The sequence below is a fragment of the Lontra canadensis genome, unplaced genomic scaffold, assembly GCF_010015895.1.
Source record: "Lontra canadensis isolate GAN:19392208 unplaced genomic scaffold, GSC_riverotter_1.0 scaffold8, whole genome shotgun sequence".
NCBI classification, from domain to species: Eukaryota; Metazoa; Chordata; class Mammalia; order Carnivora; family Mustelidae; genus Lontra; species Lontra canadensis.
The window spans coordinates 18258384-18274604 of NW_022631002.1; the positions used below are offsets into that span (position 1 = coordinate 18258384).

Genomic DNA, 16221 nt, shown 5'->3' on the forward strand with positions numbered 1-16221 from the left:
CCATCTTCTCCTTTAACTCTCTCTGCTTATCCCAGATAAGGCTCAGAGAAGGGGACAAGCTTACCCAGGATCACAGAGCAGATGCATTGTGGAACCAGATGTGACCCCAAAAGCCCCTGAGGTTGCAGTGGCCACGTGCCAGCCCTGGAACCGGCCACTGGGCAGGAGCCTAAGCATAACTAGGGCCTAGTGTCCCAAGCACCTCCTCTCTCCAGGGGTTCCGCTACTAAAGCTTTAGCATCTGGAAATTTCTATGAATGCAAAGTCGCCCTCCACCCCCACCCATGATTTCTGTGCTCCCTGGTCGGTAGAGAAAAGAGACCAGAAACACAGAAAAAAATGCAGTTTATGTGCAGGGCTCAGTAATGGAGAAGGACCACAAAGTAGCAGGGTCTTGGTTCTGCCTCTTCCAAGGGCACCAGGAAGCCCAGAAGGGGGTGCTGCTGCAGGCCAGCCCCTCAGGTAGGCTGGCTTCAGAGCAAAGCAGGTCTCAGGGGGAGGGATTGGCCCCGGGGCCTAGGTAGGAGGCTCGGCTCTCAGGGGTGCTGTAAATGGTTAAAGCTCCAGGAAGGCCGAGAGTTGGGCCTCCCAAAGCCGCTTGGACATCCAGCAGGAGTGGTGCTCCAAGGGTGGAGTCCTTCCCTAGGAGGATTGGGCTGTGCTCAGCAGGAAGAGAGCTCTTCCTCCTCTCTTGGAGGAAGGAGAGCCTCACCTGTCCTGCCTGCTGGTCAGTCAGGATGAAACACCCATTCTCCACTCTCACCCACCAGCCAGAGCATGGGTAGCCTCAGTAGCTATCCCAGGGGCAGCCTGAACTCAGGGGACTTCCCTTCAAAACACAAACTGTCCAGCCCGCCCAATCCTGGCAGCTCAGATCAAGGTCCCAAGTCACCACAACTCTCACCTGGCCCTGGAGAATTTAACCCTTTGACTGCCAGCTCAGTCTCACTCCTCTCTGGACCCAAGGGCTGCATCTACAGAGGAGAACCCCAGGAAGCAGTTGGGGAGGGGAGTGGAGGAAGGGAGCTGGGGCTCTGGCTGAGGGCTTGGTTCAGTAACTCTAACCCTTGCCCTCCCCACCTTCATCTTACCAGGGACAACTCCATGTCCAAGTCCATCAGGGTCCATTCTCGCCCTTGGTGGCTGGGGCCCAGCACCTGGGGGAAGCGCTCAGCCAGTGGTGCCCTTCCCCCTCCAAACAGACCCCACCCAGGGCCCCCCTCCCCTCTGCCCTGTGCCCCTGCCTTGCTGAAGGTATACTCACATCCAGGGGCCCTGCGGGCTCCACACTTTCAGTGGGGGGCTGAAGCAGCATGGGAGGTAGCAGATGCTCTGGGCTCCGCACCCCCCTCTCCAGGCCCAGAGTTCCCCTGCACACAGAGAACTGCTGTTGGCCTGCAGTGTTCACCCCGCATTAAGTTCCTAAGGAACCTGGATACATCAGGATCAGAATAGGACAACTACAAGATGGTAGGAGAGGATTCCCCACATAGAGGGTGCTTAAGGAGCGCCTCTGCTTCCTAGGTTTGACCTGAAGTTTGGATTATGGAACTGGGGTCTTGGGATACATGTCCCTTTTGTTTGGAATTGTCAGCACCCATGGTTCTTAAACTATAGTGTACTTTTCAATGTTTCCAATCACCGAAATGAACTCCGTTACAATACAGGTTCCGGGGCTCTACCCTAGATAGACTGATTGATCTGATGGGAACTTCTACTTTCCAGGGCATTCTGGTACTGGTACTCTTTAGAGCAACTCTGAGAAATCTGGTCATCATATTGCCTCACCTACCCCTCAGGGGTAGGCAAGGCTGGGAAGTTAGTTAGCGGTGGTCTACCTGCAGAAGAGGCCCCCAGGACTCCCAGGCAAGAATGGACGCTTTGCTCACCTGTCAGTTACCTCCCTGGGACCCCTTGGTTCAGGCTGTTGGGCATTCCTGGGCCCCTCAGGGCTGAAGTTCCCTTTCCCTTCCAGGATGGCCTGCACCACAGCCACAGGCAGTGGCGGGGGGGCTGTCACGCAGAAGTCACACTCGTTTGGGGCCAGGGCCAGCCCGGCCTCGCCTTCCCCCCCTGGGCTGGCCGGCTCTTCTTTGAGCAGTGCCAGGCCCTTCTCCCTGCACCAGAGAAAAGCTTCAACCAGACTCCAGCACTGACCTCCCCCTTATCTCCACAGCCATTTGGACTGCCAGGCCCTCCCCTACAAGCTCCCCAGAGGGCAGCCCTGTCTGTCTTACCTCCTGCCACTTCTGGAAGGAGAAAGCCTGGTCCCATCAGGGGATGGAGAGTCTTCATGGATGTCAGAGATGATAGGGCCCCTGGCCCTGTGAGAGCTGCTGAGGCCCGAGGTGGTCTCTGGGAGGGGCTGTAAATAGATGACTGAGCCCAGTCCTTCCTCTCAAGCAACAGGGAGAGGCAGAACCTAACCAGTATCCATATCCACCAGGTCTGAGGAGTAAGATTTGAAGGGGGAGGCTTAGTCCATGCTGGGGAGCCTGGGTTTGGGGTGGGGCGGGGTGGGGGGGAAGGCTGGCCTCCTTCCCGTTCTCTCCCCATTAGGGAATGGGGGAAAGGAATAGGCTCTCCATAAGCCCACTTGTGCCCTAGGGAAGGGAGGAGAAGAAAAAACCTACCGACTGGATACAGTAGGGGTCCTGCAAGAGGGCACCAGGTAGGGGACAGGCACTGAATTTGGCCGGTGTTGGGCATGAGCTCCCCTCCTCCAGCATCAGGGACCTGTGCAGGGGGCAGGGCAGCTACATCCCCCAGGCCTCTCAGCCTGCACCTCCCTCCCTCAGGCCCCAGCAGCCAAGTCAGCAGAGCTGAGGCCTGTTGCCAGGGCATCAGTCACATGTTGGAGGCAGAAGGGGCTCCCCCCAGAAATGGGGGCCTTTTGGGAGTGGAGAGGGGAGGGAGAGAGCCTGGTTTGAGCCCCAGACCCTCTGCTGTTGGGATGTTTTGGGGTGAGGGGAAAGGGACTGCTGGGGGTAGGAATTGCAGGCTAAGGTCCTGGAACACAGGGATCTAGGAATGGGAGTACTTGGTAGGATTGGAGGGAGAGAGGGAAAGTCCTGGAGGGGGGACCTTGGGGAAATTGCCATGGGTTGAGGAACACTGTAGTGCAGGGAAGAACAATGAGGATTCCTGGAGAGAGCTGCTGGAGGAGAAGGAGTCCCAGCATGGGACCTCTGGCAGGGAGGTTCCTGGAAGTGTGTGTGTGGGGGGGGCGCGGGGGTGTGTGTGTGGACGTCCCTGACTTTCTCACTCACAGCTTTCTCTTAGCTCCTGCGCTGCTGGACCCTGTCTGAAGTGGCCCAAAGAGGCACTGGATCAGCTAAAGAGGAAGCAAAGAGTTAATTCATACTTGGGACCTTGTCCCCACCCAACAAGGCACTTCCAGGTGGATTTGTTCAGGAGTGGTAGAGAGAAGGGTAGGGGGAGAGGAACACCTTTCCAATGACCCGGTGCTGCTGACCATGGCTCTGCCGCAGAGTCACCACCTCCCTCCATAAGATCTCGTTCTGCCTGCGGGGGAAGGCGTGGGAAGGTGCTGAGGCATCTGAGAGTCCTCCCGGTCACCACCCCCCACAGAATGGCAGGTCTAAACCCACGACCACTCCGAGGAGCATCCATCCGTCCAGAACTGAGTTCCACAGCTCAGCCTCTTTGGACGGAGGCACTAAGAAATGAGAGAGGAAGGAGCTGTCCAGAAGAACTGCCTGGCAGCCAGTGTCCTCTCGCCGACTCCCCTTCTCCCTCCCAACCCTCCTACGCCCCCTCCCCCCGCACTGCCTGAGCTCCCGCAGCCGCGCCTCGGTGCTCTCTTGCACTCCCCGCAAAGCCTGCACCTCGCCCAGCAGCCGACCCAAGTCCTCGGGGCGCCAGCGGCCGTCGTCGCTGCGCAGCGCAGGCACCTGCAAGTGGGAGGCACCGTCAGTTCAGAGTCTTCGAGAACAGGGCTAGCCTTCTCGACACCTCCACGCGAGTTTTCTGGTTCCCGAGGGCCGCCCCTACCTTGCGCCGCACACGTTCCAGTAGTTGTTCTCGGCCGCGTACGAAGCTCGGGTGCTGGAACTCGACGTGGTCGCGCTCCGGCCTAAGCAGACCTCCCTGCTCAATGCTCACCACCTTCCGAAAACCATCTAGGGAGGGGGGAGTGGGAGCGTAAATTGCCCCACCCCCCGCTCACCAAGGCCCTCGCACCCACTTCCCTCCCGGTCCTAGGGACTCACACATGTTGAGCTGCCGCACAAAGCTTGCCATGTTGCTGTGCTTGAAGTATTGGGGCAGCACTTCCTTGGCGAAGCGGCTCTGGTCGCTTACGAGGAAACTGGTCCCGCTCTGCCAAGAACGCAGCCCGCCCACCCACGGTGCAGGCGGAGACCGGACGACACAGTGAGCCGTGCCCGCCCTCGGCCAGGCCCGCGCTTTGGCGCGCGCGGGCGCGCGCGCACACACACACACGCGCACACACACACACACACACACACACTCGTACTCACGCTGGAGACCCGTGCCGCTCATGAAGACATGGGACAAGGCCAGGCCAGAACCAGCTCTGCGGCCTAGCCTGGAGCGACCACAGTCAGTCCCTACCCTAGCCAGACCCAGACTCCGTACTGGGTTCTGGGAAAGAAAGAGCAGAAGCCAGACTTGGGTTCCAACCCTGGACAGGTCTCAGACTCCGATCCAGAACCAGACCTAGCTGTTCCCTTCTCCAAGTCTGTTTTCCTGTCTATTGGAGTGGGTGGGAACTAAATGACCTCAAAGATCCCTCAGGCTCTAGGTCTCCAGAAGGCGCCTACCCTTTCCTCGGTCCGGAGGAAGTCGCCTCACTTTCATCTCGCACAACCCCTCCAAGTTAAACTACACTGGACAGCTGAATCGGGAGACCCATAGCCCTGTCCCACAGAGGGGTTGGGTGGGCGTGGATGTTCACTGACTTGGAAGGATCCTGGGGACCACTGGGGAAGTCACGGGGCCCCAGCCCTCACCGGGCTCCAGCGGATCAGGTGGTCGGTCCCCGGGTCTCCCACCAGTGCCCATAGCTTGCCGAGGAACGCAGGCACTGGGCTGGGGCCCGGCTCCGTGGGCAGCGCGGCTGGCGCTTCCTGCATGGCGCAGTCTCCGCCCGGCTAAGAGCTCGGGCCGGGCGCCGCGGGCTTGTGAAAGCCGCGGAAACTGCTGCGTTTGCCGCCCGCTCCGCCCTACTCCGCCTCCCGGCGCGGGGTCAGGTGGGGACCACGTGCGAACCCTCGGGGCGGGGCTCAGACCTCGGCAGCCGCACCAGCAGACGGAAAGGGAAGGCTGGGATCTAATGTGAGTGGAGGGGTGCGGTGGGGAGGAAGACCGGGGTTCTAGTTCCACCCTTCTCAGGCTGTTTCCTCCTTTGCTCTTCGGGAGAAATCACCCATGCGCGGCCCGGTGTGGGCTGGAAAAGCCCTAGAAGGCGATGGCCATTGCCTGGATAGGGAGGGCAGATAGGAGCAAGGGGTGTGGAGAGCGGGTGCGGAGAGAAGCTGGCACCATCCCGCAGAACTCTGGGGCGTTGTCATTCCAAGGATGCGGAGTGCCCTGCCCCTGACCTCCGTAGCCGCATCGGTACAACTGATCGATCCACCCAGCCGGGTCGGGTGCTTGGGCCTCTGAAGTTTCCCCGCCCTCCCCCTTCAGAGCCGGCCCCGCGTTCCAGAGGCTGCTACAGGATTTATTTCACACTCACACCCGAGTCGCCACAGGAGCCAGGGTCCTCTCTCTACCCGCCCCCCCTCACGCGCCAGGGCCGTGGAGCTAGCGCAGCGTCAGCAGAGGAGTGGGACTGGGGGAGGATGATCCCATTATGGAGATCCGTCCAGTGGACTCAAGACGCCCTGGGATGGTCCCGACGCTATCCTACATGCGCTCATCTTCCAGAGGCACAAGACTCAACAGAGACCCGAAGGAGCGGGATGGCGTTGGTGCACGCCTGGACAAATGCATCCAGCATCTTAGCGGCCACATATATGCTGGAGAGGCGACCACCCCATCACGCCACAGGCGTGGGCAGCCAGGGATGGGGCTCCCGCGTTAGTTTGAGCGTGTAGCTGCGCAGGCGCGGACAGTGCGCGCGGAAGGCGTGCAACACAGAGGGTCGTACCACGCAGAAGCAGTGTACTTCGCGCAGGCCCGCGCAGCGCGCCGCCAATAACTCCAGTGCCGCGTCCAGCTCCGCTGAGGCAGCGGCGCGCACCTCAAGCGCGCGCAAGGTTGCGCCGTAGTGGCGCGCTGCAAAGCACACCGGGCCTACGGTATCCCCAGAGAGGCTGAGGCGTAGTGCAGCCACTGGCACGGCAGGTTGTAGGACGCGTGTCACGCTCTCAGCGGGCAGCGCGGGCTCCAGCTCCAGCTCCACGGCCAGTCCCGGGTGGCGGCGGCGCACCGCGGCCCAGGCTTCCTCGGGCAGGCGTGGCGCGCGTGCGTCTTCGGGGCACGCGCACCGTAGGGCCAGGAGAGCGAAAGGCGCGCGGTGCGGCGCTGCCAGCACCTGGAGGGCAGTGCCCGACAGGCTAGCTAGGTGTAGGCCGAGGGCGCACAGGCGCGGGCAGGCTTCTAGTAGCTCGAGCACAGAGTCAGGCTTCACGCTGCCTACCAGCGTACAGTTGTCAAGGAAAAGACTGCGGAGCTCGGGGCAGCCGCGTGCCGCCTGCAGCACCAACGCGTCGTCCAGCGTAAAAGGCAAGCGCCTAAGGTCGAGGTGGCGCAGCGCGCAGGCGGCCCGGCATATAGCGTGCAAGGCGTCCAGGATGTCGCGGCCTGCATCGAAGAGCGGCTTTTCTCCGCGGCACTCCAGGCGCAGGCTTCGAAGTCCCGGGGTGCGGACCGCCAGGGCGGTTAGCAACTCAGTGGCCGCCCGGCGGCTCGGCTCCCTCGACGGCTCAAATTCCAGTCGTAGGTTGTGAACATGGTCCAGGCAGGCAGACAGGTATGGTAGCAGCGTGCCTTCTCGCTCACAGTCGCAACTTGCAGTTAGAACAGTGGTGAAAAAGTCATTGGCCGCAAGAAGCCTCTGCCCATCCCCACTTCCTGACACCCCACACATATACTTCCCAGTCCTGGTCATGCCAGGTTGCCCCCAAATAGCCACTGATACTGGAGGGAACTCCTTTGGACGTTGTAAGATGAACCTGCCGTGAGCTGAAGCCCTGGCAGGGAGAGCCAACGATATTTCAGGAACTCAGCTTTCTCAGGGGGCTAGGCGGGGCCTCTAGACTGTCAGGTTCCCATTCTGCGTCTGCTACTACTTAGCTGAGTGACCGGTACGAGGTAATTAAATCTCTCTGCCTCAATTTCCTATCTGTGCAATAGAGATAATTCTATCTATCACTACATAAGGTTTTCGTGAGGATTAAATTAATATATGTAAGGTACTTAGAACACCGGTTGGTACATAGTATGTGGCCAACAAATGTTAGTAATGATTATGCTTTTACATGTAGATATCCTCAACCCCTGACTCCATGAGAAAGGGAGAAGGAGGGAGAGGGAGGAGCCTGCTCACCTGATGGTCGTGTCGTGCCACACCACGCTGCAGGTAGCAGCGGCAGCCCAGGCTCTGCAGACCCTGGCAGCAGCTGCACGGTCCCTCAGAGACAGGTGGCGAAAGATGAGCGCCAGCACCTCCTCTGGCAGTTGCTCTCCAGGCTCGGCCATGGCCCTGAGAGAGATGGGAACTCTGCTGCTTCCAGAAGCTCTTGCCTGGAGAGAGGGGCGTCTCTGGGCTCCAGAAAGCCAAAATGTTGAGGGGACCACCAGAGCCTATGTGTGCAAAGGCTTGTGGCCCAGAAACTGCTACATAATTTGCAGAGCCCAATGCAAAGTGAAAATGGGGGACTCTTCGCTGAAAATATTATTAATAATTTCAAGTGACAGCAAAACATTTAACCAAATTATTAAAGCATGAGGCCCAGTTTCACTTACTGCACAGGTTTCAGACCCATGATCACCCCTGGATGCGGAAGGATTTCTGATTCTCCTTCATACTACCTTCTCACTTGTTGAACAAATCTATCTACATTTTATGCTATACTAGAAGGAATGCAACCACGATCTGTGTACGAGGTTGATAAAGCCAAACATCTGGATTTGGAAAATGCTGTTGGATTTTTCTCTTCACCCCTAAAGTTTTCCCTGGGGAAGGTGGAGGGCAGCTGCACCTGCCCTGACTTGGGACAAAGCTGTCCTCCCCTACCCACCCCACCCCAGCTCAGAGAGCCTCCTGTCTCCCTATACACACACTCAGAGCCACCGGGACCACCCAGACTAGTCTTCCAGACACCTTCCAGAACTGCTTTCTTCCCAGCTTCTGTTGAGTTCCAGGTTAGTACTGGACCCAAGCCTCGCCTCAAGGGCCATTGAAATGAGGGCTTCTCAGACGGCGGGGGATATCAGAATAATCCGGACACTTGTTCACAATACAGAGTCTACCGCCCCACCTACTAAATCAGGCTCTCCGGTAAAAGTGGGGCCCGGGAATCTGAATTTCAGCAAGTACCAGTTGACTTTACAGGTCGGAGTTGAGAGACCTCATTCCAAGCCAGTCACTAGAGAGTGACTCCAGGGTTAATAGGGCGGGGGCACTGGAGAAGACTTCTAATTGGCGGGGACCACCAGCCAATCAGGAAGCGGGGGAGGGGTGGGGCACAGCTGAATCCGCTCGAAGAGGGGGCGGCTCCTTCCTTTCCTCCACCTCACTGGGGAGACGTACCGGGTGCTTCCAAAGAAAGGCCGGCTGGGTGGAGAAAAGCTTCGGGTTCTGGGGCCTGAGGGGCCCTGGGTTCAAGTTTCAATCCTGACCCCGGACCCGTCCAGGCTCAGGTCGGGCAGTTTCGGTTCAGCTGGAGTTCTGCAGACCCATTACAGAGCGAGGCCTTTATCGGAAAGTGTGTCCTCTTCAAAGTTGCCCATTTTAGGGTGTTTGAAAGTTTTCCTACACAACGTTTCACACCACTTGCCAGTTTTCTAGTTCCCCATATTTTCCAGGCTAACGGTCCCTTACTGCACTTTGTACCTTATGTATCCTGGGGCTTCAGATACCCGCGGCCAGGCTTGAACTTGGACTCACCGGCACCCCGTTCTGAGTGTCAGGGAGTAGGAGAGGTCAGAGATCATCCCGCTCAAACCCTCCCCACCCAGACGTCACCAGAAAATTGTGGTGCCCAGACGGTGCCTCTTTGTTGATTCGTCCGCTCCCTGCTTGAGAAAGCGGGGTAGCTCTCACCCTGGGCCCCCTACCCTTGGGATCATAAGAGCCGAAAAGCGCCCTAAGTCTTTTCCGGTGGCTCTTTACGCCGTCTAACCTCGGGAGCCAAGGTCTTACCTGCTCAGCGAACCAGGTGGGCTTTGCCCGGAGGCTGGGGACTGGCAGCGAAGGACAGTGGGCGGGAAGAAACCGATGGGAGCATTGGGGGCGGGACGCCGGGGCTGACTGGGCTGCTCCGGCTGGGGCACCACCCCTGCGCTTCGCGCACACCCGGAAGCATCCTAGTCCAGTGGAGCCCGGCGGGCGTGTGAATCCGGGCTGGGCCAAGGCCGCCAGGTTAGTGCAGAGGGTGGGTGGGCTTCCCGGTGCTGGCGCGAGCAGAGGCGATTCCTGGCTCAGGAGGGTGGGCGCAGCTCAGTTGTCATCCGCGACTGCCCGGGCCAGTTGGTGGCGTCGGCCTGTTGGGCTGTTTCCGTGAGAGACGACAGAGAGCGTACGGACGTTGGCATTCGCAGGTTCCTTGTCCCAGCTGAGGTCTTTCGAGGGGGTGTCAGGTTCCTGCTGATTGGAGGGCGGGCTGGGCCTGGTTCTGAAAATGTCTGTGGACAAAAACCTGTTCCCGCCCCAGCCAGATGAACATGCGACCCCAGCATGAGTGGGCACAACTGGAGTCAGGGGAACTTCCCTCGGGAGCTTGGGAGCAGGCCAGCTGAGTAGGGGGCGCTCCAGGATGAAGGCAGCCCCTGAGGAGCCCCCCGGCCCAAGGCGGAGCTGCCAGGGGATCGTTAGGCTATATTAATGGCGCGCTGTGCCTGGCTGGCCCCTGGTGGTAGGGGCCTATTTTCTTGAGTCGGTACCCGCTAGTCGCTCACAGTCTCAGCTCAGCCGAGAGTCCCCAGGACCTGGCCCGTTTCCACCCTCAGAGAGGCGCACTCGCGGGGGCGGGGGTAAGGCGCGGGGCTTCCCGAGGAGGGGCTTCTGTAGGACACGTAGGGAAGGAGTTCCCCAGCGGACCAAGCGAGCCGAAGGTCCCTATCCCAGTTATCTGACCCGCTGAACCTCCAGGCCGGCAGACCCGTTTGACTTCTCCCATTTGTCCACTAGTGAGTGTGATGGAGCATCGCCTCTTCCTCCAGGTTTCCAGTGCCCGCCCTGACAGTCCTGACAGGCAGACTTTGGCCGGGTCCTGCCCTCACTTCCGTCCGTGGGGCCGATCACAATGATGGGGTCAGCAACTTCTAGTCACGGGGCTAAGAAGACAAGGAAGGGGAAATGTTTCACAACAGGTTCCCACACTCTTCTACCCTCTGGTCCACTCCCTTTAGGCTCTAACTCCTTTCACTTGTCTTATACTGCTCTTGGTCCCACTTGTCACCTATAGAGTCTTACCCCATTTATGTTTTGTTTTTTGCTTCAATTTTATGTCGCCTTAAAAAAAAGATTTTTATTTTACTTATTTGACAGGCAGAGATCACAAGTAGGCAGAGAGAGAAGCAGGCTCCCTGCTGAGCAGAGAGCCCAATGCAGGGCTCCATCCCAGGACCCTGGGATCATGACCTGAGCTGAAGGCAGAGGCTTAACCCACTGAGCCACCCACGCGCCCCTTTATGTTGCCTTTTAATACAAGGGACATAGGTCTATTTTACATAAAGTTGCTTGTTTCTAAATACAATGAAAATAAGAATCTCCCTTCTCCCCACTCTCTTCCCCACCCTCTGCAGAGGTAAACAATGCTAGCTAGCTTCCTTTTAATTTCCAGATTACTGCTTTGGGTAACTACACAAATATCAATATGTTTTCTACCGAAAGGTTATGGGGGGGCACTCAAAAGGCATGTCCCCTTTGCGCAGAGGGTGGGATGGACCATCACTAGGTACCATTTCTCTTGCCAGGTCTGGGTGATGCTGGGGAGCCCCTGCCCAGTAACTGGCTCTTGGGTTAGGGTGTAGCAGCAGATCTGAAATGCAGCCTCTACTTTTAGCTCAGGATTCCTGCTCCTTCCTCAACAAGGTCCAAGGCTGTGCTCCTAGTTCCTTGTGGCAGCAATCCCCCCCTTCCCTGTCCCTCATGTAAATGGGTGCCAGCTGGGGCCCACCCCATCTGTTCTGCCCAGAGCAATGGCATCCAGGGTGCTCACAGCTCCTAGCCTACTATATATAAACGCTGGAGATCAGAGTAAAGAAGTGTGACTCTTGGGGCAAGAGGTGAGGTCTTGAGCCAACATTTCTGGGACAAGGATGGAATGTTGCCTCAGGAGGGGTGGGGAGGAAGAGGCAGGGCAGTTCTCCACCTACAGCCTCACAGTGCAGTAACTGGGAGGCAGTTAAACTGAGGAGGGTCAATGAAGTGGTTTCCTGGTTGGGAACTTCCCACCCTCCCACCATGATCTAGGGGCTAGGATTTTGTCAGAAGATAGAGGAGATATGAGCACCAAGGGGCTCTGGCTCTGTCTGGACAGGGAGGAAATCTGTAATAGAACAATTTGAGTTGCATAGGACAAGAGTCCAACTGCAAGGACTTTAGAACAAAAAGGAATGATTTAAATGATGTAACTGAGAAGTTCAGGGTTCAGCTAGAACCAAGAGCATAGCATGGTTAGGCGTGCACCTCTTTCTCTCTTGGCTCTGTATCCTTCTGTGCCAGTTTTATTCTCTGCCAGGCTCTTTCCAGCAGCGGCAGAGGAGTCCTGTCCTTTCTTCCAGCTCAGTCCCATGGGAAGGGAAACTAGTGTCTCTCTTCTTTATAGGTCCAGCCACAGTTGCAGGCTGGTCCTGACTGGTTGGTCCAACCTAAATCCTATGCCCAATTCTGAACTAATCACTTTAGAAAGGGGAGTAGAATATGTGGATTTGGCCAGGCCTATTTCACTTGTGCACACCTGGAATTAGGGAGTGGAGTTAGGGCTCCTAACAGGCACATGGACTGAGAAGAGGGAAGAGGGAAGGCCCTAAAGGTGAATCAGGATTAGGAGAGGGAATCTGGGCAGGTGAAAACTACAGGTGTCATTTGAAATGGACCCAGGAGGCATGTAGTAGGAATGCGGGTGACAAAACCTAGTGAGGGCTATTGTCCCGAAGTGATCATGGGGATTCAAGTTTAAGCTGAAAGCATACCAGGATATGGATTCTGTTGGCTATGGGGCATGGGCACTATCCAGGATAAGGATGTCCCCTGTCAGCTTTGAAAGAGTGACCTCCTGGCCTGAGGAGAGGGCAGACCTTCTCTGCCACCATCACAGGGGAGTACCTCACTTTTTCCACCACTGTGACCCTGCGCTTTCTCTGGGAAGATAGTGGCGCGACAGTCCTCACTGCAAGTCTGGGCTGAGCTGGGCTGTGCTGTGCAGATTTAGAAACACAAGGGGCTGCCTGTACGAGGATGAACTTCCCCTCACAAGTGTGCCGGCTTGGGGGGGGTGGAGTGGAGCAGCTGAACCACACAGGACTGGACAGTTGTCTCCAGGGCTGGGTGGGGGGGTGATCTGGATGCCTGACTATCTGTGTCTCCAGGGGACAAGATGGCCACTGGGCCAAATGGGCTCGACGAGTGGGTGGGCAGCGCATACCTGTTTGTGGAGTCCTCGCTGGACAAGGTGGTCCTATCTGATGCCTATGCTCAGGCCCAGCAGAAGGTGCCGGTGTACAGAGCTCTGCGGACTGCACTGACAGGTGTGTGGGTGGGCGGGTACTTGGAAAGGAATTGGGAGGGTTTGGGCCTTTTGTGGGCGGGACCAGGGGCTGAGGCCCCACCTCCTCAATTCTTTGGGTCTGTGCTTAACTACTGAGGTACAGAAAAGATTTTACGGGGAGGGTGGAGAAGAGGAGAGGGATGCCTGGCTTTGTCTTCTCTGTTTACACAGGTGTGCCCTTGGGTGTAGACGTGTGTCCCGTGTCTGTGTATGATCTACCTATATATGCACTAACGCCCCCACCTCTCTATGCCCCCTCAGACTCCCCAGACCAATCAGCTCACTGCTTTCTAATTACGCTTCTCTCTCTTTTCCTCTCTCACTGCAGCACTCCTTGCCCAAAACCCCTCCCCAGTACCTACCTTTTGGGAGCCCCCCTTTCCCATCTCAGGCCACAGGAAACTGAAGCCGGTTGGGGGATCTGCCTCCTTCCTGGGCAGCGGGAGCCACAGTTAGTAGAGGCCGAAGACCTGACACCTTCCGCTCCTCCGCTGCCCCAAGGGCCTCCTACCAGAAGGCTTGGCCGACCTGGGCACGGGCCCCTCTCTCTGCTGCAAAGCTTCTCGCCAATCTCTTTTGCCTACCCTCATTTGGGGCTTCGAGGATGGGTCTGGGGAGGCACCCACTCCGTTGCTCCCTGTGATAGGTTCTGGCCTTCATTTTGGATTGTTGCTGTGTGCCTCCCAATTTTGTTTCCCAGCTGGGAGCTAGGGTCAGGGAGGGAGTCTGTATGGGCTTCACCCCACCATGGCCGCTTGGAAAAATGGCCCCGCATGGGGACCGCCTGTCGCCTGACTGTCCGCCTCTGCAGAGAGTGGCGGGAGCCCAGACGTACTGCAGATGCTCAAGATCCACCGCAGCGAGCCCCAGCTGATTGTGCAGGTGCGTTTCCGCGGGCGCCAGCCCTGCAGCCGCTTTCTCCGCGCTTACCGCGAGGGGTCGCTGCGCGCCGCGCTGCAAGAGTGCTTGGCGGCGGCTCTCTCCCTGCACTCTGTGCCGCTGCAACTGGAGCTGCGCGCCGGCGCGGAGCGGCTGGACACCTTGCTGACGGATGAGGAACGCTGTTTGAGTTGCATCTTCGCCCAGAAGGTGCGGCTGGGCTGGGGCCAGTTTGGGGTGGGGCAGGGATCTGCGGCTAAGACGCCCACCGACGCCGCACTCCCCTCCCTAGCCTGACCGGCTCCGGGACGAGGAACTCTCTGAGTTGGAGGAGGCGCTCCGGAATCTGGCGTGCCGCTCGGGGACCCAGGGTGGCAACAGGGAGGTCGTTCCAGCGCCCTCGCAGTCCCTGGCTACCTCTCTCTCAGAGGAGAAGCCGCTGCCACCACCGCCGCCGCCGCCTGTCCAGACTTTTCTGTTCCAGGGTCAGCCCATAGGTGAGGCACGTGCAGAGTGGAGGCAGGGTCCTCAGGAAGAGGGAGTTTGGGAGGAGCAGGGTCTGGGACGGTCTTGGTGTTCCCGAGCTCACTCTGCTTCCCACTCCTCCCCGCAGTGAACCGGCCGCTGAGCTTGCAGGACCAACAGACGTTTGCACGTTCAGTGGGTGTCAAATGGCGCAAAGTGGGGCGCTCCCTGCAGCGAGGCTGTCGTGCGCTGCGGGACCCGGCGCTCGATTCACTGGCCTATGAGTATGAGCGCGAAGGGCTGTACGAGCAGGCCTTCCAGATGCTGCGACGCTTCGTGCAGGCAGAGGGCCGCAGGGCCACGCTGCAGCGCCTGGTAGAGGCCCTTGAGGAGAACGAGCTCACCAGCCTGGCAGAGGACTTGCTGGGCCTCACAAATCCCGATGGCAGCCTGGCCTAACCTGGGTACCAGTAAAAGGGGGGATCGGCCAGTTGCCCAGCAGGATTTGGAGCGCCCGAATGACCCTCCGCTCCTTCTGCTGCTATTGCTGAGCTCCTGTCCATCCATGGGACTCTGAGACCACACTTGTAACCCCACTTAGCCCAGCTGTTGGAGCTCCTGGGCACTGTCAACTGCCTTCTCCAGGAGTTGGACAAGCACCCACCATTCCTGTTGCAGTGCCATTGGGGTTTGGCCCCAGATACTGTGAGATTAACAGGGTGCATGGGTGACCTGCTGCAGCAGTCTGCCCACCCCAAATGAGGGGCTTCTGGCCAGCCCTTACCTCTTCACTCATTGAACAACTACTCATTAAGCACTTGCTGTGTCCTAGCCATCATGCTGGGTGCTGCAAATATCGTGGTGAACAAGATACATGAAACCTGCCTGCCCCCAGTTTATACTGTGTCGGACTGCAAATTTTAAGCAACGGCAATAAAATATTACCCGTTTTTTTAAATGTGAAAAATATAAAAAGTTATGGGGGCACTGAGCAGCAGGTGCCTAATCCAGGTTAGGGATTGGGCTTCCAGGGAGAGATAGGAGTGTGAATAGAGGAGAGAGTGGGGGGTGGAGGGAATGGCAACATTCTGGGCATAGCCAGCCTCTGGTGAGGTCTTGAAGAAAGTTAGAAGGACAGAGGATGTTAGAAGAACAAAGTTTGGAGTGACTAGATCTAGGGGTGGTGGGTGGGCTTGCAGAGTTTGTGAGTATGGGAGGCAGATAGCTCAGGATTTGGTAAGCCATTTGACAGATGTTGGATTTTATACTGAGGCCAGTGAGAAGCATTTAGAGGGTCTGGGGCGTTAAGGTTGGGAGGCTGGTGAGGAGGGAGAGGGAGAAGTGGAGGGAGGGAGGGTAAGGGAGGAGGCCCAGGCTAGGGCAGTGGCTGCAGAGATGGAGGGAAGGGATGAACACTGACTGTGAGCTGTTCAGAATGAAAGATAACAGGCATAGTGACACTGGATGAGCAGTGAGAGTGCAGGAGGACCTCAGAGTTTCTGCCTTTTTCAATCTGATGGAGGATGGGGCTCCCTGCTCAGGTAAGGGGGCCCTCGATCTCCAGAACAACTTTCTGTCCACTGGGGTCCCAGATCAGACCCTTTACTCACAGGCCTACTTCAGAATCCCTCCAGTGGCACCGTCCCTGCCAGTCTAGTCTGGCCTGCAGTGACCCAGGCTTGGTTTTTTTCTGCCTGTAGGAGGCTATGCTGGTTTGGAGCACAAGGGGCCAGGGGGCCAGAGGTACCTCTGGGGAGAGAGACTGAAGTGCTCCCCTGTGAAGTTAGAGCAGAGAGGGTTGGCCCCTGTCCTGTATCCTAGTGGACAGATGGGGAGAGTGGCAAGGGAGGACAGAGCAAAGAGTCCCAGACTGAATTCCAGAAGACCTAGGGCAATGCTCTGAATTTCTGCCTGTATGTTGCTGGGCAAGTCACTTAACTCCCTGAGGGGC

The 16221-nt window shown here is 57.9% G+C and overlaps 3 protein-coding genes across 10 annotated transcripts; 1 reads left to right on the forward strand and 2 right to left on the reverse strand.

Annotated features, from left to right (window-relative positions):
- Positions 1–328: 328 nt before the first annotated feature.
- On the reverse strand, positions 329–5606 carry HSF4 (heat shock transcription factor 4). Of its 4 annotated transcripts, none has more exons than XM_032854246.1 (13): positions 4995–5606; positions 4233–4341; positions 4015–4142; positions 3790–3914; positions 3450–3525; positions 3270–3334; positions 2634–2736; positions 2238–2379; positions 1890–2013; positions 1265–1370; positions 1092–1157; positions 905–974; positions 329–642 (listed from the first exon to the last, which is right to left on the reverse strand). In XM_032854246.1, exons 1-13 carry the CDS (start codon positions 5115–5117, stop codon positions 491–493), a joined length of 1389 nt encoding a protein of 462 aa, XP_032710137.1. In that variant the 5' UTR covers positions 5118–5606; the 3' UTR covers positions 329–490. The 4 variants fall into 4 exon arrangements, with proteins under 4 accessions (XP_032710137.1, XP_032710133.1, XP_032710134.1 ...); XM_032854242.1 differs by having other exon boundaries at positions 1890–2117; positions 2238–2365; positions 4995–5604; XM_032854243.1 differs by having other exon boundaries at positions 1890–2117; positions 2238–2365; positions 4806–5109.
- A 106-nt stretch (positions 5607–5712) lies between these two features.
- FBXL8 (F-box and leucine rich repeat protein 8) lies at positions 5713–9444 on the reverse strand. Of its 4 annotated transcripts, XM_032854259.1 has the most exons (4): positions 9356–9444; positions 8744–8906; positions 7538–7693; positions 5713–6998 (listed from the first exon to the last, which is right to left on the reverse strand). In XM_032854259.1, exons 3-4 carry the CDS (start codon positions 7687–7689, stop codon positions 6026–6028), a joined length of 1125 nt encoding a protein of 374 aa, XP_032710150.1. In that variant the 5' UTR covers positions 7690–7693; positions 8744–8906; positions 9356–9444; the 3' UTR covers positions 5713–6025. The 4 variants fall into 4 exon arrangements, with proteins under 4 accessions (XP_032710150.1, XP_032710152.1, XP_032710151.1 ...); XM_032854261.1 differs by lacking the exon at positions 8744–8906 and having other exon boundaries at positions 9356–9422; XM_032854260.1 differs by lacking the exon at positions 9356–9444 and having other exon boundaries at positions 7538–7734; positions 8744–9308.
- Positions 9445–9457: 13 nt separating this feature from the next.
- TRADD (TNFRSF1A associated via death domain) lies at positions 9458–14741 on the forward strand. Of its 2 annotated transcripts, XM_032854262.1 has the most exons (6): positions 9534–9574; positions 10343–10524; positions 12748–12906; positions 13738–14015; positions 14098–14302; positions 14419–14741. In XM_032854262.1, the coding sequence occupies exons 2-6, from the start codon at positions 10458–10460 to the stop codon at positions 14727–14729; spliced, it is 1020 nt and encodes a 339-aa protein (XP_032710153.1). In that variant the 5' UTR covers positions 9534–9574; positions 10343–10457; the 3' UTR covers positions 14730–14741. The 2 variants fall into 2 exon arrangements, with proteins under 2 accessions (XP_032710154.1, XP_032710153.1); XM_032854263.1 differs by lacking the exon at positions 10343–10524 and having other exon boundaries at positions 9458–9574.
- Positions 14742–16221: the final 1480 nt, after the last annotated feature.

What these genes read in the sequence shown, in the direction of transcription:
- TRADD (XM_032854262.1), top strand. Translation starts at nt 10,458, where the DNA reads ATGATGGGGTCAGCAACTTCTAGTCACGGGGCTAAGAAGACAAGGAAG. An exon ending in GTTGCATCTTCGCCCAGAAG is followed by an intron (nt 14,016 to 14,097) that starts GTGCGGCTGGGC and finishes TCCCCTCCCTAG; the next exon opens with CCTGACCGGCTCCGGGACGA. An exon ending in GTTCCAGGGTCAGCCCATAG is followed by an intron (nt 14,303 to 14,418) that starts GTGAGGCACGTG and finishes TCCTCCCCGCAG; the next exon opens with TGAACCGGCCGCTGAGCTTG.
- FBXL8 (XM_032854259.1), bottom strand. Translation starts at nt 7,689, where the DNA reads ATGGCCGAGCCTGGAGAGCAACTGCCAGAGGAGGTGCTGGCGCTCATC. An exon ending in TGGCACGACACGACCATCAG is followed by an intron (nt 6,999 to 7,537) that starts GTGAGCAGGCTC and finishes TCTAACTGCAAG; the next exon opens with TTGCGACTGTGAGCGAGAAG.
- HSF4 (XM_032854242.1), bottom strand. Translation starts at nt 5,117, where the DNA reads ATGCAGGAAGCGCCAGCCGCGCTGCCCACGGAGCCGGGCCCCAGCCCA. An exon ending in AGCACCGGGTCATTGGAAAG is followed by an intron (nt 3,335 to 3,449) that starts GTGTTCCTCTCC and finishes CTTCCTCTTTAG; the next exon opens with CTGATCCAGTGCCTCTTTGG. An exon ending in ACCCCTACTGTATCCAGTCG is followed by an intron (nt 2,366 to 2,633) that starts GTAGGTTTTTTC and finishes ATCTATTTACAG; the next exon opens with CCCCTCCCAGAGACCACCTC.